Consider the following 23,226-nt stretch of genomic DNA (forward strand, 5'->3'; position numbering starts at 1 on the left):
AGCAACCTCTTATGGTATTGTTCAGGGAACACGGATAGAAATGGTATAGCCTAGTTTTATTTAAGTTACCTTTAGAGTCGTAGAGTTATTGGGCTGGATGTGCCATCGTAGTACAGCCGTCTGAACTAAATGGTGTTGGCTGTTTGTTTAAAAAAAAATCGCATGCTACTTATAATGTCATCAAACTCTTTATTATTATTCTGTTGTTATTATTATTACAGCAGTTATTTTTACTTCAACTATAATGCCACATGTTTTTAAAATTTTATGTTTCCTTTGAGGCAAGATTAAATTAAAAAAGTCTTCTGATATCTGCCCTGGTTAAAGATGAGTCTGAATACAAAACAATGGCTTGTTTTAAAAAAAAATATTTAATTGTATTTTTATGTGTGTACAGTAGGCCGTCTTTATCAATAAAAACACACACACACACACATTTAAATTCTTTATTTGAATGAAAAGATAAGCATATATCATGGCATAATCCAAATTTGACAAAAAGGTGTACAACAGCAGCCAATGTCTCAGTCCATCATGCACATTTAAGGGTAAAGGTGGCACCTACGCCTCCATATGTAGAGGCTACCAATTACTGCTGATACAGAGCAATATCTTGTCAGTTTTTTGGCCTTGTTCTTATATAGTCCGCAAATCTGCAGGCCTCTTACACACAACTTGTGCACATGGCCCAAACTACCATAGACGAGGGCAATAACTTTACAAGAATAACCAAAGTTATTGAAGACATTGTACCATGGCTGATATTTCAACAGTTTTGAAGCATAGCAAGTGTCCATGTAAGCATCAAAAGAGCAACCAATTTCTGTATTCTGTAATGTAGTGCACTGTTCTTGTGGAGGTGAGAACCAGTCTATCTTGATCTTTTCGTTACAATGGACACACACACACAGACACACAGACACACACACACACACACACGCACACTGCCCCTATCCCTAAACCTACCCATCACAGGAGACATTCTGCATTTTTAAATTTTTAATAAAACACTGCTTAGTATCTTTTTAAAGCCATTTCAAATATGAGGACTCAGGAAATGTCCTCATAAATCACGTTCAAGTTGTAATACCAGTGTAATACCCATGTCATTATACACATTTGTGTTCTCACAAATCACAAAAACAAACACACACACACACATGCACACACACACACACACACACACACACACACACACACACACACACACACACACACACACACACACACACACACACACACACACACACACACACACTCATTACAATTACAGAAAGTCACAGGTGTAGAAACTTAACTTGTAAGTTTGCCATGTAAACCTGTGTTGTCAACATTCAAGAGTATGTAAACTTTGATCAGGGCCATTTTGGTGTTTTTTCAGTTATCATGATTAAAAAACAACGTGTGATAAACGGCTTTGTGTGACCAATATCTTTAAAAGTATTTTGCATGATCAGTTATATTTTGCACATAAAAAGCAGTATTTAACAACATCTGCCATTGTATGCAAGCTTTTAAGCACAATTGTATATGAAACAGGAATATTGATGAAGTGTCCCTTGATCTGATTGTTACTAGGGATGGGAATTGATAAGATTTTATCAATATCAATGCCACTAACGATTCTGCTTATCGATCCGATTCTTTAACGATTCTCTTATCGATTCCTGATAGCACTGTGTGGGAAAAAATAGTCTTTTTCGGGGGGGGAAACAAGTCGTTTTAATGCTTACACTTGACTAAGCAAACTGTACTTTTTATGTAATTTCTGTAATAAATGGAACCTTATTGTAAAGTGTTACCGATTAGTTATACACCGATTAAACGTCCCGTGAGTTCAGTGTTGGAAAGATCAGTTGTTTTAACCATTCATTAAAACGAATCGGTTCAAATGAGTCATTAGTTCGCGAATTGGACGTGTCATTATCGGACGTGTGCGCGTTGTGTGATTATCCCGCCAGTTGGGACATCCCACAAGATGTGTGTCATCACAGAAAACATTTCATCACTGGATCGTTTTTTTTCGTTTATTTGAAGTGTGATTATGTCAGCTGAATGTGCGGAAGACTTTTCAGAGAAGATAAGGCAACGTATTTTAGCACAATTCACACCCAGCGGCAATTCAGGAAAAACAAATCTCCGAATGCTCCACATAAAACTTTAGTCTCCCTACCTTACCATCGTGTCGTTTATTTTGATTAATATGTGCTAGGGAGAGAGGAAGACAGCGCTTAGTTTTGAGACGGTGAAGCCTACTTTCGCCTTGCTCCGAAGAGAGAGAGTGCGTGCGCGCGACCGGGGCTCTCTCTCTCTCTCTCTCTCTGCTCGATCAGTTTAACATGCGCCCTGTCACAAGCGCAGCGGTTCATCTACATTACCAGAGAGAGACAATTTTACTCACTGATCAAATAAGACTTTGCAGGACAAAGATTATCTTTGGACGCGGTGCTATGGTGCTTGATAAAGGACAAAAGGGACAGTTGTGAGTTCACGGTCTGTACATACTATGGCTGACTCAGAGCAGGAGCATCGATAAGAGGACTCGTTAACGTCGAGGGCATACAATATCGATGGATCGTAAAATTTAGAACCGGTTCTCGAGTGGAACCGGTTTTCGATTCCCATCCCTAATTGTTACTGCTAAGCGAGTAAAACTTATGCAGTAGAATTTCACGACTGGTCGTGACTTGATGCCAGTCTTCTGTCCTCTCCCACACCAATTTAGTTGGGTGGCAAGTTCAGGAGCAAATACTTTTCTGCAGACTCGCCACACTGTTTTTTTATATTGATTCCTCCAGTTATGGACAGCTTTGCAATCTGTAATAAAAATACAGAATTAAAGCAAATGTTACTACAGGCAATCAAAATCCTATTTTCTGTCACATGTCTTGTTAGTTTGGAGCACCTAAGTTCAACCCTCCTGCTTAGATTTGTGCATGCCAACAAAGTGCCGCTGCTAACCATTTTGGTCCCCTAAGCATAATTCCTTTATGACAACAAACAAATTGACTCAACTAATCAACTCCCCATTTTGATGTTGCTTACCCACTGTATATACACCTCAAGTATTATTATATGACATACCATGTGTTTTTTAAAATCGGCTTTCTTGGCGAAGCCTTTCATCAAATCAATCTAGGTCTTCCAATGTGGAAATTGGAAGTAGGTTTGGATAATCAGGGCTTTCTTGTTGCAAAGCCCTGTTTTGAGTGAGGGACTGGACAATTGTTGTCAAATGGTCCAGCTTGAGGTGAAGTTCCCCTAGCTGTTCTAGGACAATCCTTTCAACTGCTGTTAGAAATACAGCAAAAATTCCAGTATTAAAAATGTTCATTCCTAAAAAGAGCAGTTTACCAAGTTTGCGACATCAAGAAAAAGATGTTACCAAACGTACCAGTGCAATTAGTTGGCATACGTTGATGGGTAGGACGGCAATATCTTGGTTCTAGGGAAAGATGTCACATTTAGGTCAGGAAATATTCAGTGGACAAATGGTAAGGTAAGACATTTTGCTGTGTTTATCACTGGCAAAGCATCGCAAGCTAAGTCTGTTTCATGCAGTAGACCTAGATGTGGTGAAACTTGAATTCGAACTTGTAACCTCAAACACTGGAGCTGGCATTGCTAATAATTATGCCACAGCCACTTAGGATATCTGCTGTTCGCTGCCATGTTTCTTAGAGTCTCTTATAGTTGTCCATCATTCCATTTGTTTTAGCATCTCGATAGTCTTTAGTGTCTGTATTTGTAATAGAGTTACCAATAGCGCTGTAACGATACACCATATAAAAGCGAAATTGTGATACACTGAACCACGAACCTGTCAGAATCAGCAACACACCCCTTTAGTCCAGTCATTTTATGAATAAAGGTTGAACAAATTGCAACAGAAGCAAACTCAACTGATTTTGTATCCTCAATATGTCCTGAGTAAGGAAAAAAAAGCCCAGAAGAATCCCATTAGGGGAAAGTTTTCGAAAAAGACCCAAATATGCATACCTGTTCATACGCATTTTCATTCTTTTTCTCACGTGAATAGGGTAAAAATTTTAACCTTTAGATATCACCATGAAAATTACTGAGTTTAATACTTATATCAAGACAAACAAAAAAATTTATTACAAGTTTTTTGAAATTGTTTGTTAACATGGATAAGCGGTGCATAATCTAATTACATGTGCTAATTTGCATAAATACCCAAACAGATCTAAACATTGGGTATAGCAGGTGAAAATATCTTGTTGAATTGTGTTGACATATAACAGTAAAAGACTTAATGTTAAGGTCTGAATGAAACTAATTTAGGCTACCCATGCACATTAATACATAGAGGCAGGAAGAAGTAGCCTACTTTAGAAACCAGCCTTTATTAATTATAATTGCAGAGATGGGGTTTGGGCATTGAGTGTATATACGTAATTAGATTTTTTGATCCAGACACTTTTTATTTTACCTACCTTTTGTCTTCTGCATTCTCCTTTGTGTTCTTCCCTCTCCTTACCCTTGTGTTCTTCCCTCAGACTCATCCCCCAGAAACAGTCCCACGGACCCAGTCCCAAACCCCATCTCTGCAATAATAATTAATAGAGGCTGGTTTCTAAAATACTTCTTCCTGCCTCTATGTATTAATGAGGCTTTTTTTCCCCTTACTCAGGACATATTGAGGATACAAAATCAGCTGAGTTTGTTTCTGTTGCAATTTGTTCAAGGTTGACCCCCATTTTGGCTTAAAGGGTTAGTTCACCCAAAAATGAAAATTATGTCATTAATGACGTCATGTCGTTCCAAGCCCGTAAGACCTCCGTTCATCTTCGGAACACAGTTTAAGATATTTTAGAGTTAGTCCGAGAGTTTTCTGTCCCTCCATTGAAAATCTATGTACGGTATACTTTCCTTGTCCAGAAAGGCAATAAAGACATCATCAAAGTAGTCCACGTGACCTCAGGGGGTTAGTTAGAATTTTTTGAAGCATCGAAAATACATTTTGTTCCAAAAATAACAAAAACGATGACTTTATTCAGCATTGTATCCTCTTCCGGTTCTGTTGTCAATCCACGTTCATCTCATCTATGTGAGATTTTCTTACATAGCTACACCCATATCTAGGCTACACTGTCATATCTCTTACGTTGAGATGAATTCATATCGCTCTGTTGCCAGGCTGGAACAGGGCTATGGTTTCTATTGGAGGACACTGGTCGGGGCTGTGCAATCCCTGTTATGAAATGAAAACATTACAAAAAGATAAAACTAGCATGCTTGTCACCAGTCTAGCGATGTTGAGTCTTAGATGTGACTTTGATGAGATTTATTTTGACACACAGAATAAAAATAAGCTTACCAGCTCTGATGGCCTCTGTGGTTTTGGTCTTATGACCAATGGCAAGGGAGGAGGGGCGGTTAAGTTTCTTGGAGGGGGTCGATTAAGTTTTTTTGGTCTTTTGGGTGGGCGAGGTTGTATTTCTGGTAGGTCATCTTCCTCTGATGATGTTGATGAGATGAGGGTGATGGTGACCTGAGACGTTTTGGTCTATGTAAATTAACCATTATGAGACTTTTTGGTTTTCATGCATAATGTTATGCAATACAAGCAAAGGTGACTAACAACATTTCCCTCAAGCATTAAATACATGACACAGTTCCATTACATTGTGTGTGATATAGTTAAAACTCAGACTAAAATGAGAATTATTTCATATTCAACAAAGAAATATGTGCTTACTTCCTTCGTTGTCGTACAGGTGTATTGTCTTGTTCCCTGTCTCTGTTGAGGTCTGATGTTACACATGACCATTCCCAATTTTCTCTTATTTTGTCAATTGAATCTGTAAGCAAGATTTAGCCTGTTAACTATTGAACTATAACATACCGAGGTATAATATAATGTAGTGATAGTATTTGACAATATCAGAACAAATAAATAACAAAGCAACACCAGGGGCCCTATCTTGCACCCGGCGCAAATGACTTTGTACACTGATGCATGTATCATTCCTATTTTGCACCCACGCAAAGCGGACTTTTCCCTCCACAGACACACGTCGGTTAACTAAGAAATACACTTGCGCGCCCCGGGGCGGTTCAGCGCAAAGAGGAGGCGTGTTCCGGCGCAAACTTTCCCTCATGCTATTTTGCTGTTCTATAAAACAATTGCGCCACTGACCAGAAAAAACCTAGTCTAAAGTCAATGGCGCGTTGCGCGTACATTCAGATGCTATTTTAAGCGCGCATGCCTGGCCATAATACAGAGTGTGAACAACGTGCATATACTGTAGATGATTCTCTCATTTACACAGATGCATTTAACTTTTTGCAAATGATACATTATTATGAGGAAAAATATTAAAACACGAGGGAAATCATTGTTGTGTCCATGACGATGGGGAAAATAGGCATAAAGCTTACACATTTACCCAAATTATTATATGCATGTTTAACCGAAGCTAATTTGGGTGGGTTTGTCCCATCTCCAATGTCACTTCTCTTTCTTTTACGGCCCTGACGAGAACATCGATCTCCTCGGCTGAGAACCGATTCTGAAGCGCGCCTGGTAAATGCGCCGTTATAATAGTATTGCGCCATGGAACAAGCGCACCTCGTTCATCATGCTCTTAAAGGGAATGTGATATAAAGCTCTTATTGGTTTGTTTCGCGTTACGCCCAAACCAGACCTATGAATAATGAAGCTACTTCAGACCAACCCCTTTTAGATTTGCGCGAGGCGCAAGAGGCATTTATCCCGCCGGGAAAATAGCAACAGCGCCGGGATCCGCCCACAAAGTTACTTGCGCTTTGCGCTTTGACACTTGCGTTTCAGATCGTTAAAATAGGGCCCCAGATGGTGTAGCACTCAATTGCATACTTCATAGAAAACTACCTGATTCGTAGAGAACACGTGCAGCAAATTGTTTCCAGCCCTTTGATGGATTGGGAGCAACTTTTTTTTGAACACTTTTCAAAATCTTGAACTTGTCACTATACTGTGGCCACCAAGCAAGACCATCTGAAAACCACTCCTTTGCCACCGGGCCAGTTTTGCTTTCCTTCTCGAACAGTACTATTAGGTACATATTCACCTAATAAAAAAATAAATAAGTGTACTTAATTAATAATCACTTGAGTAAAGATGAAAATACCACCTGCTACTGCTCTTGTGTGATACATAATGTCTTACACGAGAAAAATCTCTCACAACCAGTTTATATCAGGACACTAGGGTTTAAAGTTGGCAACCGCCCATCCACCAGGTAAAATTTTTTATTTGATAATTCAATAAGGTCCATATTTTAAAGCTCTTTCTTGAAATTGTAATTGGGCCTCTAGACGGCGCCTGTGTTGTTTATTTTGCCACGTGAGTCTGAGTGCTGCACAGAGACAACATGGCAGGCATGAAGAGCGCTGACACTTCAGATGCACATTTCAAACACAGACAGCGAAACGGTATGAATACAGAACACTACAGAACATGTTGCCATATCTTTATAAAGTAATTAATTAATGTGTTGAGATGCTGCATTAGCAGAGAAAGAACAGCAGTATGTTTGTTGCTGAGAGGACGCTAACATTAGGCTACCTCAAGCGGTTAAAACAATGTGACAAAAACGCACGCAAACCTGACCCAAATGTTTAATGTCACAATATTGTTACCATCTATTAGTTTGTATCCAGCTGGTCACTGTTATGCAGTAAACACTTAAAAAGGTCAATAACGATTCAGCATAACGGTTCATTTTGTAAGGTATATTATAGTTAAAAAAGTGAACTTTATACCCGGCAAGACACAATAGTGAAAACAACATTTTACAGTACTAACTACTTACTGTTCATGTAAGGAGATTGAGGCAGATCAGAGGAAGAATCTTTGGTGGCAGAAGAGGCGGACGGACAGACAGCTAGACAGACAGATAGATAGACAGACAGATAGACGGATGTAGGGACGGATTCTGAGAGAGATGGACAGGAGGTGGGATAGTTTTGGTGTGTGTTTGGATCGATTTAAATTGTCAGTTCATATGTATTAAAGGTACAGCAACAAATTGTCTCCCATGAGGTATAAGGAAAACCTTCCCTTCTACAAGTCCAATACTGCAGTTCTGTGTCATGTCCAAGAGGCCATCTACTAAATGTATGCCAAATGTAGAGGAAGATGTAGGGTACTCAAAGAAGGACTCTTGATTGGAAAATGTAGAGTAGACCAGGTATACCTCCTCTTTATCAACAAATATATTCCTGATCTTTGCTACCTTTCCCTGAATGTAGACGTGGCTGTTGGCTTGGTCAAGTTTAAGGGTGAAGAGTTCTGCGTTATATTGGGTGTACTGCTGTCCACAGTGAAACAATGGTGGTAGAGGTCCAGATGTGTGTTCTCTCCTTACACCTAATCTTTCTACTCTCTCCATTTGTTCAGTCTCTCTCTCTGCAAGCCTCTTCACAACCTGGCAGCAGGGAGATTCTGGTTTCCTGACAAGCTTCTTTAGTTTTTGCATGAAATTTTCAAATTTGAAGGCACTGAAGGAATCCAGGTTTCCATGCACCTTTACATCTTGTGCAAGGTGCACAAGGTTGTGCACATTGTAGGAAAGGTACATGTCACCATACAGCTTTCCTAAGTGCTGAACAAACAACACAAGCGCATCATTTGCATAATCTGTGTACGCTTCAAGCAGCGCCTTGTTTGACAGTATGAACACTCAAACAAAAAAAGTAAGAAGTGCTGGTATACTGTAGTATGCAGGAAATCTTTAAGGAGCACAGGACCAGTATAAAGCAGGAACTGGCGGAATTCAGAAGCTTTCCATCGGTCTACTTCATTCAAAGATCTTGGCCTTCGTGGAAACTCCACTGGCACACTTTTTCTGATCTTCAAGAGCTGCCCAAAGATGAGAATATCCGAGATGATGCCCTTCATCAGCCATTTCTTTGAAGTCTTTGTCATTCCGGAGGCGGGCATCAGTTTGAGGGAATATCACCCTATTGTTTACATATTAATAATAATAATAATAATAACTTCAATTTATATAGCGCCTTTCAAAGTACCCAAGGACGCTTAACAATCAACATGAGAAAGGGAAGGGTAGAATTAAGATAGGGGCAAAGGCCAGGGGAGCTAGAGTCCATAGGCCTCATTGAAAAGGTGTGTTTTGAGCTGGCATTTAAAGGTTAAAAGTAAGGAGGCAGAGCGGATCTCATGGGGAAGCTTGTTCCAAAGTGACGGAGCACCAACACAGAAAGCTCTATCACCAAATGTCTTAAGCCTGGACTTAGGAACAGCAAGCAGATCCTTGTCAGAGGAACGCAGGGACCGTGACTGAGTGTAGGGATGGAGAAGATCAGTAATGTACTGGGGTGCAAGTCCATGAAGGGACTTGTACGTCAGGAGGAGGATTTTATATTTGATGCGGGACTTAACTGGCAGCCAATGAAGCTTCATCAGGATGGGAGTAATGTGAAGACCAAGTTTTGTGTGTGTGAGCATCCTAGCCGCAGAGTTCTGCACATACTGTAGTCTGTCAGTGGCTTTGCTGGGTAGACCGAACAGGATGCCATTGCAATAGTCAAGTCTGGAGGTGATGAATGAGTGGATGAGGGCCTCAGCTACAGAGTTGGAGAGGCACTGTCGGAGTCTGGAGATGTTCTTGAGATGATAGAAAGCAATTTTAGTGACGTTTTTGATGTGTTGTTGGAAGGAGAGAGTGGAGTCCATGATGACGCCCAGGTTGCGTACTTGAGGAGATGCAGAGATTGAGCAGCCATCCACATCCAGTATGATGTCATCAACTTTTTTAAGAAGTGACAGCGGGGCAAACACCATGAGTTCTGTTTTGTCTTTGTTCAGTTTGAGAAGGTTACTGTCCAACCAGTGCTTTAGGTCCTTCAGGCAGTTGATAAGTGCCACTGGTGGAAGAGAAGTAGAAGGCTTGGTACTGATGTAGAGCTGAGTGTCGTCAGCATAGCAGTGGAAGTGTAATCCATGCTTCCGGCCAATCATCCCAAGTGGCAACATGTAAATATTAAATAGCAGTGGGCCAAGTACAGATCCTTGTGGCACGCCATGCAGGACTGGCGCCAATTTAGAGCAAGTCCCCTTGAAGGTGACATATTGTTGCCTGTCGGTGAGATAGGATTTAAACCAGGAATACACTGTATCAGTAAGGCCAATGAGTTCAGAGAGACGTGTGAGAAGAATGGAATGGGAAACTGTATCGAAGGCTGCAGAGAGGTCAAGAAGTATTAGAATGCTGACATGGCCAGAGTCAGCTGCCATGTGGAGGTCATTCGTGATTTTGATGAGGGCAGTTTCTGTGCTATGATGTGTCCTGAAACCAGATTGAAAAGGCTCGTAGAGGTTGTGCTGTAACATGTGATGGTTGAGTTGGGAAGCCACAGCCCTTTCCAATAACTTAGAGATGAAAGGTAGATTTGAGATAGGGCGGTAATGGTTTAAATCGTCTTGGTTCAGGCCTGGTTTTTTAAGTGTAGGGATCACCACAGCAGTTTTAAAGCTGGTGGGGACCACCCCAGAAGACAGTGAAGTGTTAATGATGTTAACCAGTGTTGGACCCAAAGTTGGAAGACATGCCTTAACCAAGGCTGTCGGCATAGGATCCTGTTTGCTGGTTATGGCCTTTGCTTTTGATACTAGCTCAAGGACTTGAGCTGTGTTGAGCGGGGAGAAGGAGGAGAGGCAGTCCTGCGGCGCGAGAGCGGTTGAAGAGTTTGTGTCAGACAATGGTAGTACGGTTGATTGAGATAAGCTGGACAGCTGCAGTTGTTGGTGGATGGTTTCAACCTTTTCCCGGAAATGAACCAGGAATTTAGAACATAAGCCAGCAGCATCAGAAGGTTGAGGAGGGTCAGGTGGGCAGAGTAAGCGGTTGATAATGGAAAAAAGCTGTCTAGGATGGTGTTGTTGTTTGCCAATGAGTGTAGAGTAGTAGTTATTTTTCACCTTGGATAGGGCATCTTTGTAGCTCTTAACGTGGTTCTTATAGGCTAGCTGGTGGACAGTAAGGCTAGATTTTTTATAGTACCTTTCCAGCCTCCGCCCTGTAGCCTTCATTGCGCGGAGTTCAGCATTGAACCAGGGAGCAGGAGAGGAGAATGAGACAGATCGCGTAATGAGGGGGGCAACAGAGTCCAGACTATGTGACAGGGCCAAGTTGTAGTGAGTAACCAAGTCATCAACTGTACAGGATGGAGGACAGCTGATAAGATGGCCTGCAAGAGTGTATGATAATTTGTGAATGCACACTTGTTTGATGTTTCGATATGCAATGGTCCTTTTCACACACTTCCTGTGTGTGTGTACAGAAACAGAGAACATAACGGCAAGGTGATCAGAAATAGCTAGGTCGATAGTTTGTAGATGGGTTGGGGTTATACCCAAGGAGCATACCAGATCCAGTGTATGACCTTTAGCATGAGTTGGGCCGTTGACATCTTGTGAAAAATTAAAACAGTCCAGTAGTGACAAAAATTCTGCAGTGTAGACATTACTGGAGTCAACATGGATGTTAAAGTCACCAAGTAAGATCGTAGCTGGAAAGGTGGGACAGATTAGAGCAAGGAGGTCAGAGAGCTCCGGCAGGAAACTAGCAGATGCCTTAGGCGGACGATAGACAAGGACCATTTGTAGCTGCATTGGCCCGATCAAAGCAAAATGAATGCACTCAAATGAAGAGGTGTGTACTGGAAATTCTTTTATATGGAAATCTGCATGATGTATGACAGCCAGTCCCCCACCCCGTCCAGAACTACGTGGCTTTTGAATGTAACTATAGCCTTGGGGGGTAGCTTGGTTAAGCGTAAGAAAGTCCATTTGGTTCTGCCAAGTTTCAGTTAGACAAAGAAAATCCAGTTTCCTGTCAGTTATAATGTCATGTATGAGTGGTGCTTTATTATTTAGCGATCGAGTGTTCAGCAGCATGAATGAAACAGATTTCAGGACAGATGAGTTGGCATGAGAAGTGACGTCAACAGCCTGTTCAACAGGCCGTAGATTCAAAAGGTGTATACGCGGCTCATTCTGATGACGTCGTCGCTGGGAAGTGATAGACCGAACAACAGGAATAGCCTGGGATGTCTCCGTGTAAACAAGCTTATGCCGAACAGCCCTGTGCACATAGGGGGCACGACGTAAGAGATGGAGAGATTTAATCACCTCAAGGCTACCGTTGCCCGGTACGATGTGCGAGTTGAAATTCTTGAGTTCCAGAGCGCAGTATCTTAGGAATGCCATGATGCCAGAGGAAAACGTTAGCTTGCCCAACACTAGCTAGCAGCTTACAAGCCGCAGATCATCACGACCAAGCTTCAACAGAGAATACTGTGGAGGATCAAGCCGTTGACAGAGGTAATTACAATGTTCACAGTTTGGAAATCGTCCGATTGCAAAGAAGCGTAGCAGCTGGAAAAAACCACAGGTTTACCAGATCCTGTAGCATAACCAAGCATACAGCGAAAGAGTTGCAGAATGTGAGAAAGTTAATCCAACTAGTAGCATGAAGTATAGTCCAGCTTTGATAAAGCAACGGGAGAAGAATCGCAGAGTAGCGGTAGTAGTGCGTTATTTTGTTTGTGAGCATGAGAAGCAGCGACATGAGCATGAGAAGCGGCGACAGACACGCCAGCGTCCTCTCGCAAGCTCAATGATATTCCCCCACCTGCATACATTTCTCGCACCCTGAGTAGCCCTTGTGTCCTTTAACATTCCTCAGAAAAGCTCTGGTGCATCACAGACCATTGAGCACAGTTGGAGCCTCATGGTAATTCCTTGAAATGTAAATCCTTTCTCCAAGGCAATAACTTCACCAACAAAATCTTCCATATACTCAATGAGTGATGCCTTTCTGGTACCACAGAAAAGCCCAATCACAAATGGCTGATGCTGGGGGAGGTTCTTGATGACTCCAAGAATGGGCCAGAACTGGGTGGAAGAACTTTTAAAAACTGGCAACCCATCCACATTCGCTTGAAGTTCTAAGCATACACCACTATCTAAGCTGGACTTATTTGCCTCCAAAGTGGTCTTGATTGACTATAGGATTCCAAAGTAATGGTATGTCCCACCAGCCTTTTCCTGGACAACCACTGACTCTGAACGTGAAGTCCTAAGTAGTGTTCTTGCATCAGCTGGCAATGATGGATGGTGGTACTTTAGAATTTTCAATAAATGACTCAATGCACTGTGTGTTATATTTTTTTCCAATGCCCAGGATGCCAATCTACTTTCCATATGAGCTTCCTCTTCTTCAACAGAGCTACTGTTATCATACAGTAAAGAATCTAACTCTTCAGAGAAAGATGATTCACAGTCCATGAAGTCCTCCTCATTGTTAACTGGATATTCATAATTGTCAACTGGTAAATTTTCAGCCCTGCAGCCTAAAGCAAAACCAGACTGAATTGACTCCAATTGTTGGTTAACTCTTTTTCTAGATTTTCGTTTCAAGGTTCAGTAAGAGGGTGTATTTGCCATACTTCAGAGACACAGAAAACCAAGAAAACACAAGAGAAAGAAAACAAAAAGAGCACAACGATAAATGGCAATCAGTACTCAGCATTGAGTTATTTAATACACCGCATCACCTTTTACATGGCAAAAGCAAATATTTGCTCACATCGAGATACAATCCGCACTTAGTATTTGCTATATAAAGTATTTGCGATCAGAAAATGGAAAAGGTTTTTACTGTGTATATATATGTTTTACACGTGCTGTGTGTTAAAATAATGATTACATTGACAAAATGGATAGACAAAAATTGAGATATTAAAATATCTATGTAACAGTATACAGTATGTTGATTTCCCCATGATATTGAAAATGATACTGAATATTTATATTCTTCAAGGTATCATATTGAAGTTAGAAATTCCAGTATCATGACCACTAAGTCAAGTTCTTCATTAAAAGTAAAATAGTGTTTTTGCTGAAAGTAGCTATTTTCTACTTTGATTTGATTAAATATTTAATCAAATTGATGCCTCGGCGGCGTAAATTTTTTCCAGTGTGGACACTTTGGAAAGTTTTGTTATATTTTTATATTTAATTTACAATAGATTTTGAATGACATGTGTTGACAAAATGTGCTTCTGTATAACTGTGTAGGTGGCTTCAAAATGGGTCAATTCCATTTCTCCCGCTTTGTCTTCGAGTTGCCTCAGGCGGCGTCCATTTTTCCGACACTGTAACGTTAATCACTTCGGTAAGTGTTGCTTTGTGTATATTATAGATTTTGAAAGATATTTGAAGTCAAAATGTGCTTCTGTATAACTGTGTAGGTGGCTGCAAGTTGGTCAATTCCATTTCTCCTGCTTCCTCTACGAGTAGCCTCAGGCGCCGTCCATTTTATCCGACAGTGCAACTTAATTAATCACTTCGGTAAGTTAGGTGTTGATATATTTACGTTACTTAATTTACCATAGATTTTGAATGATATTTGTTAACAATATTCATTCATTTTGTACAATTCTGTAGGTTGCTTTTGATTTTTGTACAACGTAATTCCAGTTCTGGAGGTACTTTGATTAATAATAATAATAATAATAATAATAATAATTCAATTTAAGTTTATGCGTTTTCAACCCAAAAGCAAAAAAGTATTTTCTTAATTTAAATGCTCTTCCTCATGCACAATTCTGTTAAGTAAATAGGCCTATGCTTCAGTTCTTAGTTAAATGTGTAACGTTAGCTCTAAATTTGCAGTCTGTAATTATTATTATTATTTTTTTGTGTAAAATTTATATGCCTTGCCTTTGTATTATCCTAAATCACTACGGAACACCTATAATTTATATATTGGGGGTGCAGGGACCATTCCCCTTGGGGAACATTGTCTCTGGACAGCATGTCCGGACCCACGTTTTGACAGCCCGGCACGTGTGCCGCCATCATTGAGCGCACGAGGAGGCGTTCTGCCAACGTATGGAGGCTCCTTGATCTGAGACCGCCCTGGTGGTTTATGTATGACACTACCGCCATGTTGTCTGTGCGGGCTAGGACATTCTGGCCCTTTAAGAGGGGGAGAAAGTGCGTTCTCGACCGCTTTCATCTCTTGACAGTTTATGTGTAGGCGCCTTTCCTGGGCTGCCCACAGGCCAAAGACCGGCCTGCCCTCGTAGAGTGTGCCACAACCTGAGTTGGAGGTGTCTGTCGAGATTACTTTTCGTGTCAAAACTGTTCCCAGATCCACGCCTGACTGGTACCAGTCTGTCACCTTCCATGGTTCCAGTGCTGTCACACAGCTCTGGTCCACCTTGAGGCGAAAATGACCCGAGGTCCACGATTGACGCGGTCCCGGGCTTTCAGCCAGCGCTGGAGGAGCGCATATGAAGCAGACCCAACCCGAAGCACTGCCGAGGCCGAAGCCATAAGGCCCAGAATCCTCTGAAACCTCTTGAGGGGGAGAATACTGTCGACCTTGAAAAGGGATATTGAGCGCCGTATCTGCTGCGTGCGCTTTGACGTCAGCCGCGCTGTCATTGATACAGAGTCTAAGTCTGTTCCCAAAAAAGAGATTGTTTGGCTGGGAGACAGCGAACTCTTGGTCCAGTTGACCTGGAGACCCAAGGTTTTTAGATGTGCAAGCAGTACAGCCCTGTGCGCTATCAGTTCTGCCTCTGACTGGGTTAAAATAAGCAACAGGGACGCTCAGAGAGGCGCGCGCTCTCTCTACACACTGAACGCAATTTGAGTGCGCGTGTGTCACACAGCGAGCCGTGCTTCTGTGTAGGGATGAACACTGGGTAGCGGTCACTTTTCCTACACTCATAACATCGTGAGCCGGGTGGTGTGTCACATGGCAAACATTGTTTGTTAGTAGGGATGAGCACTGTATGGTGGGTACATAAGAGACGGAGGAGTGGGGTCCACGTCGAAAATGGCTAGTCGAGCCCGCAGGGTCGACACAGCCATTGCGTCACATTCCGGGCAGCCATCTTGGGAAAGCGTGAGGTAATTTCGGCGTGGGTCCGTCCCAGGCGGGAACACACAGGATGTGGCGGTCCCCGTCGCTGAGAGGGGCTCTGCAAGAGCCGCATAGGAGAAACGAGGCATTTGGAACAACGCCTCAGCTCTTTTAGGAAAGTGAGTTTGCCGGCGAACACACAGCGTGTTTTAGAAAAGGATATGCAGCAGGTACGGGCGGAGAAGCGGCGAGGATGGCCAACTCCTGTTCTGCGAAGCAGATGCTTGTCCCGCTGAAAAGGCTTCACCAACGGCGCAGGCTTCTCCGGAGATTCAGCGATGTGGTGTCTTCGCTGAAGAGGTGGAAAATCAAAGAAACATCCTATCTGGACTCAGCTACTACAGACATAAGCCACGCCTGCGCCCTCGCCCTCATTGGTGCTTACGTCACTAACAGTCCATCGATAGGCTGCAGCAGTTGCCGCAGAGCAACCAATAGGCGCGCAAGCTGCTTCAGTGCAGCAATGCATTTTAAACTAATGGAAAATTAAGGATCATTTTTGCCTTCAGTATTCTCGAGAAAAGGGGGCTTTTCCCGTAGCGTAAGCTAGCTTATGCAATTGGAGAGTACTCTCGTAAGAGAACTCAAAGACACACCCTCCTGTGTGGAAGATATTTCCAAACTCGTAAGAACTTTATTACCTTTTGGTTTACTTCTTTGGGAATAAGACATTTGTACCAGTCGCACTGAGACATTTCAAATAATACCAAACATGTATAAAACTCGATGATAATCATTCACATTAAACCATTTAGATTCTTGTGTGAGTTTGGGAGATATCACCACGAGTGGGGGTTGAGGAAAAGAAATGTAGATTAGAATGATTCTGAAGTGAGACTTGCGTCTCGAATGGTGGACATGAGGGGGTCCAAATGGTAATTTCCTTTGTTCACTCAGAGAGTAGGCTTCTACTACATTCTTACAATTTTCCAGTCTTACAAGTGTTTAAGGTATCCTGACAGGCTATAAATAATGGTTAATGATAAGAGAAGAGGGGAAGGTTTGTTAAAACTTAAAGGAGTTATTACTAAAGTTATACAGAAGCAGTTACGTGTATGGTCTATATTTAAAATGTATTATAAGTTGAACAGTTATCCCTATGTGTATGATGATTTATGTTTTGTCACTAAAAGTCATTTAAATACTCATTGACAGCGAAAGAGGGTTTTATGATTCACATTATTACATTAGTATAATGGTGGATTTCTGAAGTTAATATATATTCAGTATTCTGAATATACCTACAGTATACAGGTCCTTCTCAAAAAATTAGCATATTGTGATAAAGTTCATTATTTTCCATAATGTAATGATAAAAATTAAACTTTCATATATTCTAGATTCATTGCACACCAACTGAAATATTTCAGGTCTTTTATTGTTTTAATACTGATGATTTTGGCATACAGCTCATGAAAACCCCAAATTCCTATCTCAAAAAATTAGCATATCATGAAAAGGGTCTCTAAACGAGCTATTAACCTAATCATATGAATCAACTAATTATCTCTAAACACCTGCAAAAGATTCCTGAGGCTTTTAAAAACTCCCAGCCTGTTTCATTACTCAAAACCGCAATCATGGGTAAGACTGCCGACCTGACTGCTGTCCAGAAGGCCATCATTGACACCCTCAAGCAAGAGGGTAAGACACAGAAAGAAATTTCTGAACAAATAGGCTGTTCCCAGAGTGCTGTATCAAGGCACCTCAGTGGGAAGTTGCATGTCATTCGGAAATCAAGGTGCCAGAGTCTGGAGGAAGACTGGGGAGAAGGAAATGCCAAAATGCCTGAAGTCCAGTGTCAAGTACCCACAGTCAGTGATGGTCTGGGGTGCCATGTCAGCTGCTGGTGTTGGTCCACTGTGTTTTATCAAGGGCAGGGTCAATGCAGCTAGCTATCAGGAGATTTTGGAGCACTTCATGCTTCCATCTGCTGAAAAGCTTTATGGAGATGAAGATTTCATTTTTCAGCATGACCTGGCACCTGCTCACAGTGCCAAAACCACTTGTAAATGGTTTACTGACCATGGTATTACTGTGCTCAATTGGCCTGCCAACTCTCCTGACCTGAACCCCATAGAGAATCTGTGGGATATTGTGAAGAGAAAGTTGAGAGACGCAAGACCCAACACTCTGGATGTAAGGCCGCAATCAAAGCATCCTGGGCCTCCATAACACCTCAGCAGTGCCACAGGCTGATTGCCTCCATGCCACGCCGCATTGAAGCAGTCATTTCTGCAAAAGGATTCCCGACCAAGTATTGAGTGCATAACTGAACATAATTATTTGAAGGTTGACTTTTTTTGTATTAAAAACTCTTATTTTATTGGTCGGATGAAATATGCTAATTTTTTGAGATAGGAATTTGGGGTTCCCTTTCGTTGTCACTCCGAGTTACGGCGGATGACGACGAATGGGGTTCCGCTTAGAAAGCCTATCAACTTCGAGTATTACAAAACGAGCCAATGGCAAAGAAATGCCATGGGTCTTCGGAATTTGCATGACGTAACTCCGCCCCACCTCGTGGGTATAAAAGGAGGACGCCAGCAACAGGCAGATATGTTTTCGCTTCGGAGCCAAGTGTAATTCTTCACTCCTTAAGCTATCTCTGATTGTCAGCTTCTTACGAGACGAGCAACTCTCCAGTGTTGGTGTGACGGCGATCTCCCGGCGAGTGCACACTTCCTGCTTATCTGAGCGTGGTTTGCCAGCGAGTGTGTTCTCCGCGGGCGCTTCAGCACTGAGTTTCTCTCACAAAAAAGAGCTTGCACGCGGCACGTCTTTTTAAAGATGCCTCGCCCATGCACTTCTGGTTGCGGTCGACTGGTGTCTGACTCTGATGGGCACGAGCGCTGCTTGGTGTGTTTGGGCTTTGATCCCGCTAAAGCAGCGCTCGTGGATGAGTCATGTTCTTTCTGTGGGAACATGACCATCGCAACACTTAGATCGAGACTCAAGGATCTCGCAAGAGTGAGAGTCCCCTCATCCACACCCCGATCTAGCGCCTCCTCGAGAGGCTCTACTTCGGCTGGTGGCCAGGGTGATCTGAGGGTGACTGTGTGGAACAAAGCGCCGACTATGTGTCCGTGCCCCGCAGCACCTTCTCCAGTGTTGCAACCCGTGAGCGTTCAGGGGATCATCGCGGGACCATCCTTTGAGGTCCCGCGGGTGTCCTTTGGCGCTCCAGAGGAAGATGCGATGTCGATCGCAGCATCACTAGGCGGGTCTGATTCGTCTGGAAGTGACGACTCGTCACAGCTGCCACCCTCGGGTGTGAATACGGCTGTGGCTCAGTCTGATCCAGAGATGATGGCCATGCTTTCCCGGGCGGCCGCGAGCATTGGTTTGGAGTGGAACCCTCCACCCTGTCCTGAGCGCTCGCGGCTGGACGATTGGTTTTTGGGTGCAGCTGCGGCTTCCCGTCCTCAGCCTGCCCCAATACCTTTCTTCCCGGACGTGCATGATGAAATCTCGAAGTCCTGGAAGACTCCCATGTCTCCCCACGACCGCTCGTTGATTTCATCCGCCTTTCCTCCCCTCGATGGGGCAGCCGCCCGTGGGTACACTGGGCTCCCCCCGGTTGAGCGCTCTGTTGCGATGCAGTTGTGTCCTCAGAGTGCCTCTTCTCGCGGCGAGCCTAAGCACCCATCCAAGGCCTGTAGGTTCTCGTCTACCCTAGTGGCGAAGTCCTACAGAGCGGCGGGACAGGCGGCTGCCTCTTTGCATGCCATGGCCTCTCTGCAGGTCTATCAGGCGCAGATGCTAAGGGACATGCACGAGGGTAGGACGGACCCAGGGCTCTTCGATGAGCTGCGCACCGCCACCGACCTAGCCCTCCGGGCGACGAAGGTGGCCGCACGCTCCCTGGGTCTGGTGATGTCCACAGCTGTGGTCCAGGAGAGACACTTGTGGCTGAACCTGGCTGACATGCGGGACGCTGAGCGCTCTCGCCTGCTCGACTCCCCCATGTCCCAGGCCGGCCTATTCGGCGGTGCGGTGGAGGACTTCGCCCAACAGTTCTCCACCGCCCAGAAACAGACTGAGGCCATTAGGCACATTCTGCCCCGACGGCCCGCTGCTGCCTCCACCCAGCCGACCGGGCAGATCCCTCAGCCTGTTCGCCGCCGAGGGCGCCCTCCTGCGGCTACCGCCCCTCCCGCCCGGCCCAAGCAGCAGCCTCCACCCAGGCCCGGTCGCGGAGGAAGCCGTAAGAAGGCGCCCCAGCCCTCTCCAGCCCCGACCCCCGCTAAACGCCGGGCCAAGCGGCGCTCCTGAGACGGGCTGCTCAGGGATGCTGAAAATTACTTCTCAGGAGATGGTAGCAGGACCACTCCTTCCCCCGGTGGAGGGCCGGGGGAGAATCTTTTGTTCTCCACTCCCCGCTGCTCACCCACGGGTGGGCAGCACCCTAATGTGGTTAAAGAAAGAAGTAACATTCCCATCCCTGAGCACACAGAGTTCTCGGACGACACGGTGCGCCGCCTCCGAGCCGTGCTCCCCTCGTCCCCCTCTGTCCCAGAGCCGGTTGGCAGTGCGCGCCGTCCCCGGACCGTGCCGCTCCCTTCCGCCTCTGTCGCCAGCCCCCTGGCAGAGCAGACCCCCGTGGAACGTTCTTCCTTCCCTGGTCTCCTCTGTCAGGGCGCGGTTAATGACTGTGCCCCCACACCGGGCCGCTATGCCGTCCACGTCCGGGCCAGTCATTCCGCCCTGCTGCACCATCGGTGGGAAGTCTGTGGTCCGTATGACCCCGCTGGTACAGTTTTTGGGAGCCTGGCTAGAGCTCCCCCTCCTGTCCCGCTGGGTCGCACGGACGATCAGGCTCGGCTACGCGATTCAGTTCGCGCGGTATCCTCCCCGCTTCAGGGGAGTCCGCTCCACTTTGGTCGGTGGCAACGCCCCTATCATGAGAGCAGAGATCGCCACCCTGCTGGCGAAGGGTGCGATCGAGACCGTCCCTCCGGCCGAGATGAGGACCGGCTTCTACAGCCCGTACTTCATTGTCCCCAAGAAAACCGGTGGGTTACGACCAATCCTGGACCTGCGTGTGCTGAACCGTTCCCTTCACAGGCTGCCGTTCAAGATGCTCACTGCCAAACACATTCTCGGATGTGTGCGGCCCCAGGATTGGTTTGCAGCAATCGACCTGAAGGACGCCTACTTTCATGTCTCCATTCTCCCTCGACACAGACCGTTCCTTCGGTTTGCCTTCGAGGGGCAGGCATACCAGTACGCGGTTCTCCCTTTCGGGCTAGCCCTGTCTCCTCGCGTCTTCACGAAGGTCGTCGAGGCAGCCCTTGTTCCCCTTCGGGAACACGGGGTTCGTATCCTGAACTACATCGACGACTGGCTGATCCTAGCTCACTCTCGAGACCAGGTATGCGAACACAGAGACCTAGTGCTCCGGCACCTAGCTCGTCTGGGCCTTCGGGTCAACTGGGAAAAGAGCAAACTTTGCCCTGTGCAGAGGATCTCTTTTCTCGGTATGGACATCGACTCGGTCGCCATGTCCGCGCAGCTTACGAGCGAGCGCGCGCAGTCACTGCTGACTTGCCTGAGACAGTTCGAGGGCAAGAGTACGGTTCCACTGAAACTCTTTCAGAGGCTCCTGGGGCATATGGCATCTGCAGCCGTGGCAACACCGCTCGGATTGCTTCATATGAGACCGCTTCAGCTTTGGCTTCGCGACCGAGTCCCGAGGTGGGCATGGCAACACGGCACCTTCCGAGTAACTGTTACTCCGTCCTGCCGTCAGACCTTCACCCCGTGGTCGGACCTCAGTTTTCTACGGGCCGGAGTGCCCCTGGAACGAGCTTCGCGGCATGTTGTTGTAACGACAGATGCCTCCTCCACGGGCTGGGGTGCCATGTGCAATGGACGTGCTGCCGCGGGCTCCTGGACAGGACCCCGCCGCCTCTGGCACATCAATTGCCTCGAGTTGCTGGCCGTACGTCTTGCTCTGCGCCGCTTCCGGGCCGTGCTCAAGAACCAACACGTACTATTCCGTTCAGACAATACCGCCACTGAAGCGTACATCAACCATCAAGGTGGTCTACGCTCCCGCCGTATGTCGCAACTCGCCCGCCACCTCCTCATATGGAGTCAGAAGCATCTGAGGTCGCTTCATGCCATTTACATCCCCGGAGCCCTGAACTGTGCAGCCGACGAGCTCTCACGGCTTCAGCCCCTCCCGGGAGATTGGCGACTCCATCCCCAGTCGGTTCAGCTGATTTGGGACCAGTTCGGGGAAGCACAGATAGATCTGTTTGCCTCTCAAGACTCGACCCATTGCGCCCTGTATTATTCCCTGACCGAGGGCACGCTCGGCACGGATGCACTGGCGCACAGCTGGCCGCGGGGCCGCAAATATGCGTTTCCCCCAGTGAGCCTTCTTGCGCAGACCCTGCGCAAGGTCAGGGAGGACGGGGAGCAGGGCATTCTGATCGCGCCATACTGGCCCGCCCGGACCTGGTTCTCCGAACTAGTACTCCTCGCGACAGCACCTCCCTGGCCGATTCCCCTGAGGAAGGACCTCCTTTCTCAGGGACGGGGCACCCTATGGCACCCTCGTCCTGATCTTTGGAACCTCCACGTGTGGCTCCTGGACGGGACAAAGCAGGTTTGAGTACCCTTCCACCTACGGTGGCGGCTACCATCACTTCCGCTAGAGCGTCGTCCACGAGACACGTCTACGCGTTGAAGTGGAACCTCTTCGTCAACTGGTGCTCTTCTCTTCAAGAAGACCCCCGGAGATGTTCGATTAGTGTCGTGCTTTCCTTCCTTCAAGATAGGCTGGAGCGAAGGCTGTCTCCCTCCACCCTGAAAGTCTATGTTGCCGCTATTGCCGCACACCATGACCCAGTCGAAGGTAAGTCTGTTGGAAGGCACGACCTGATCATCAGGTTCCTGAGAGGAGCGAGGAGACTGAATCCTCCTCGTCCTCCTCTCGTTCCCTCTTGGGACCTCTCAGTGGTTCTAACTGCCCTGCGGAGTGCTCCCTTTGAGCCTTTGCAATCAGTGGAGCTTAAGTTCCTGTCTATGAAGACAGCGCTCCTGGTTGCAATGGCCTCCATCAAGAGGGTGGGGGACTTGCATGCATTCTCCGTTGACGAAGCGTGCCTGGAATTTGGGCCGGCTTACTCTCACGTGATCCTGAGACCCCGGCCTGGATATGTGCCCAAGGTTCCTACCACTCCCTTCCGGGACCAGGTGGTGAACCTGCAAGCGCTGCCCCCGGAGGAGGCAGACCCAGCCTTGGCAC

The 23,226-nt window shown here is 45.5% G+C and overlaps 1 protein-coding gene across 1 annotated transcript in view; it reads right to left on the reverse strand.

Annotated features, from left to right (window-relative positions):
- Positions 1 to 432: 432 nt before the first annotated feature.
- The window catches only part of LOC143742475 (zinc finger MYM-type protein 1-like), a 46,949-nt gene continuing 24,155 nt past the window's right edge, over positions 433 to 23,226 (reverse strand). Inside the window, exons 2-7 of the mRNA XM_077235350.1 lie at positions 6,878 to 7,076; positions 5,723 to 5,825; positions 5,342 to 5,515; positions 5,129 to 5,215; positions 3,395 to 3,445; positions 433 to 2,817 (exon numbers count right to left, since the gene is read on the reverse strand). Of these exons, the coding sequence (XP_077091465.1) occupies positions 5,401 to 5,515; positions 5,723 to 5,825; positions 6,878 to 7,076 (417 nt within the window). The 3' untranslated portion in view covers positions 433 to 2,817; positions 3,395 to 3,445; positions 5,129 to 5,215; positions 5,342 to 5,400. The remainder of the gene's footprint in view (positions 2,818 to 3,394; positions 3,446 to 5,128; positions 5,216 to 5,341; positions 5,516 to 5,722; positions 5,826 to 6,877; positions 7,077 to 23,226) is intronic.

This window comes from Siphateles boraxobius, unplaced genomic scaffold (genome assembly GCF_051911475.1).
Source record: "Siphateles boraxobius isolate OS27281-9 unplaced genomic scaffold, OSU_SipBor_1 19, whole genome shotgun sequence".
Classification (NCBI taxonomy): Eukaryota; Metazoa; Chordata; class Actinopteri; order Cypriniformes; family Leuciscidae; genus Siphateles; species Siphateles boraxobius.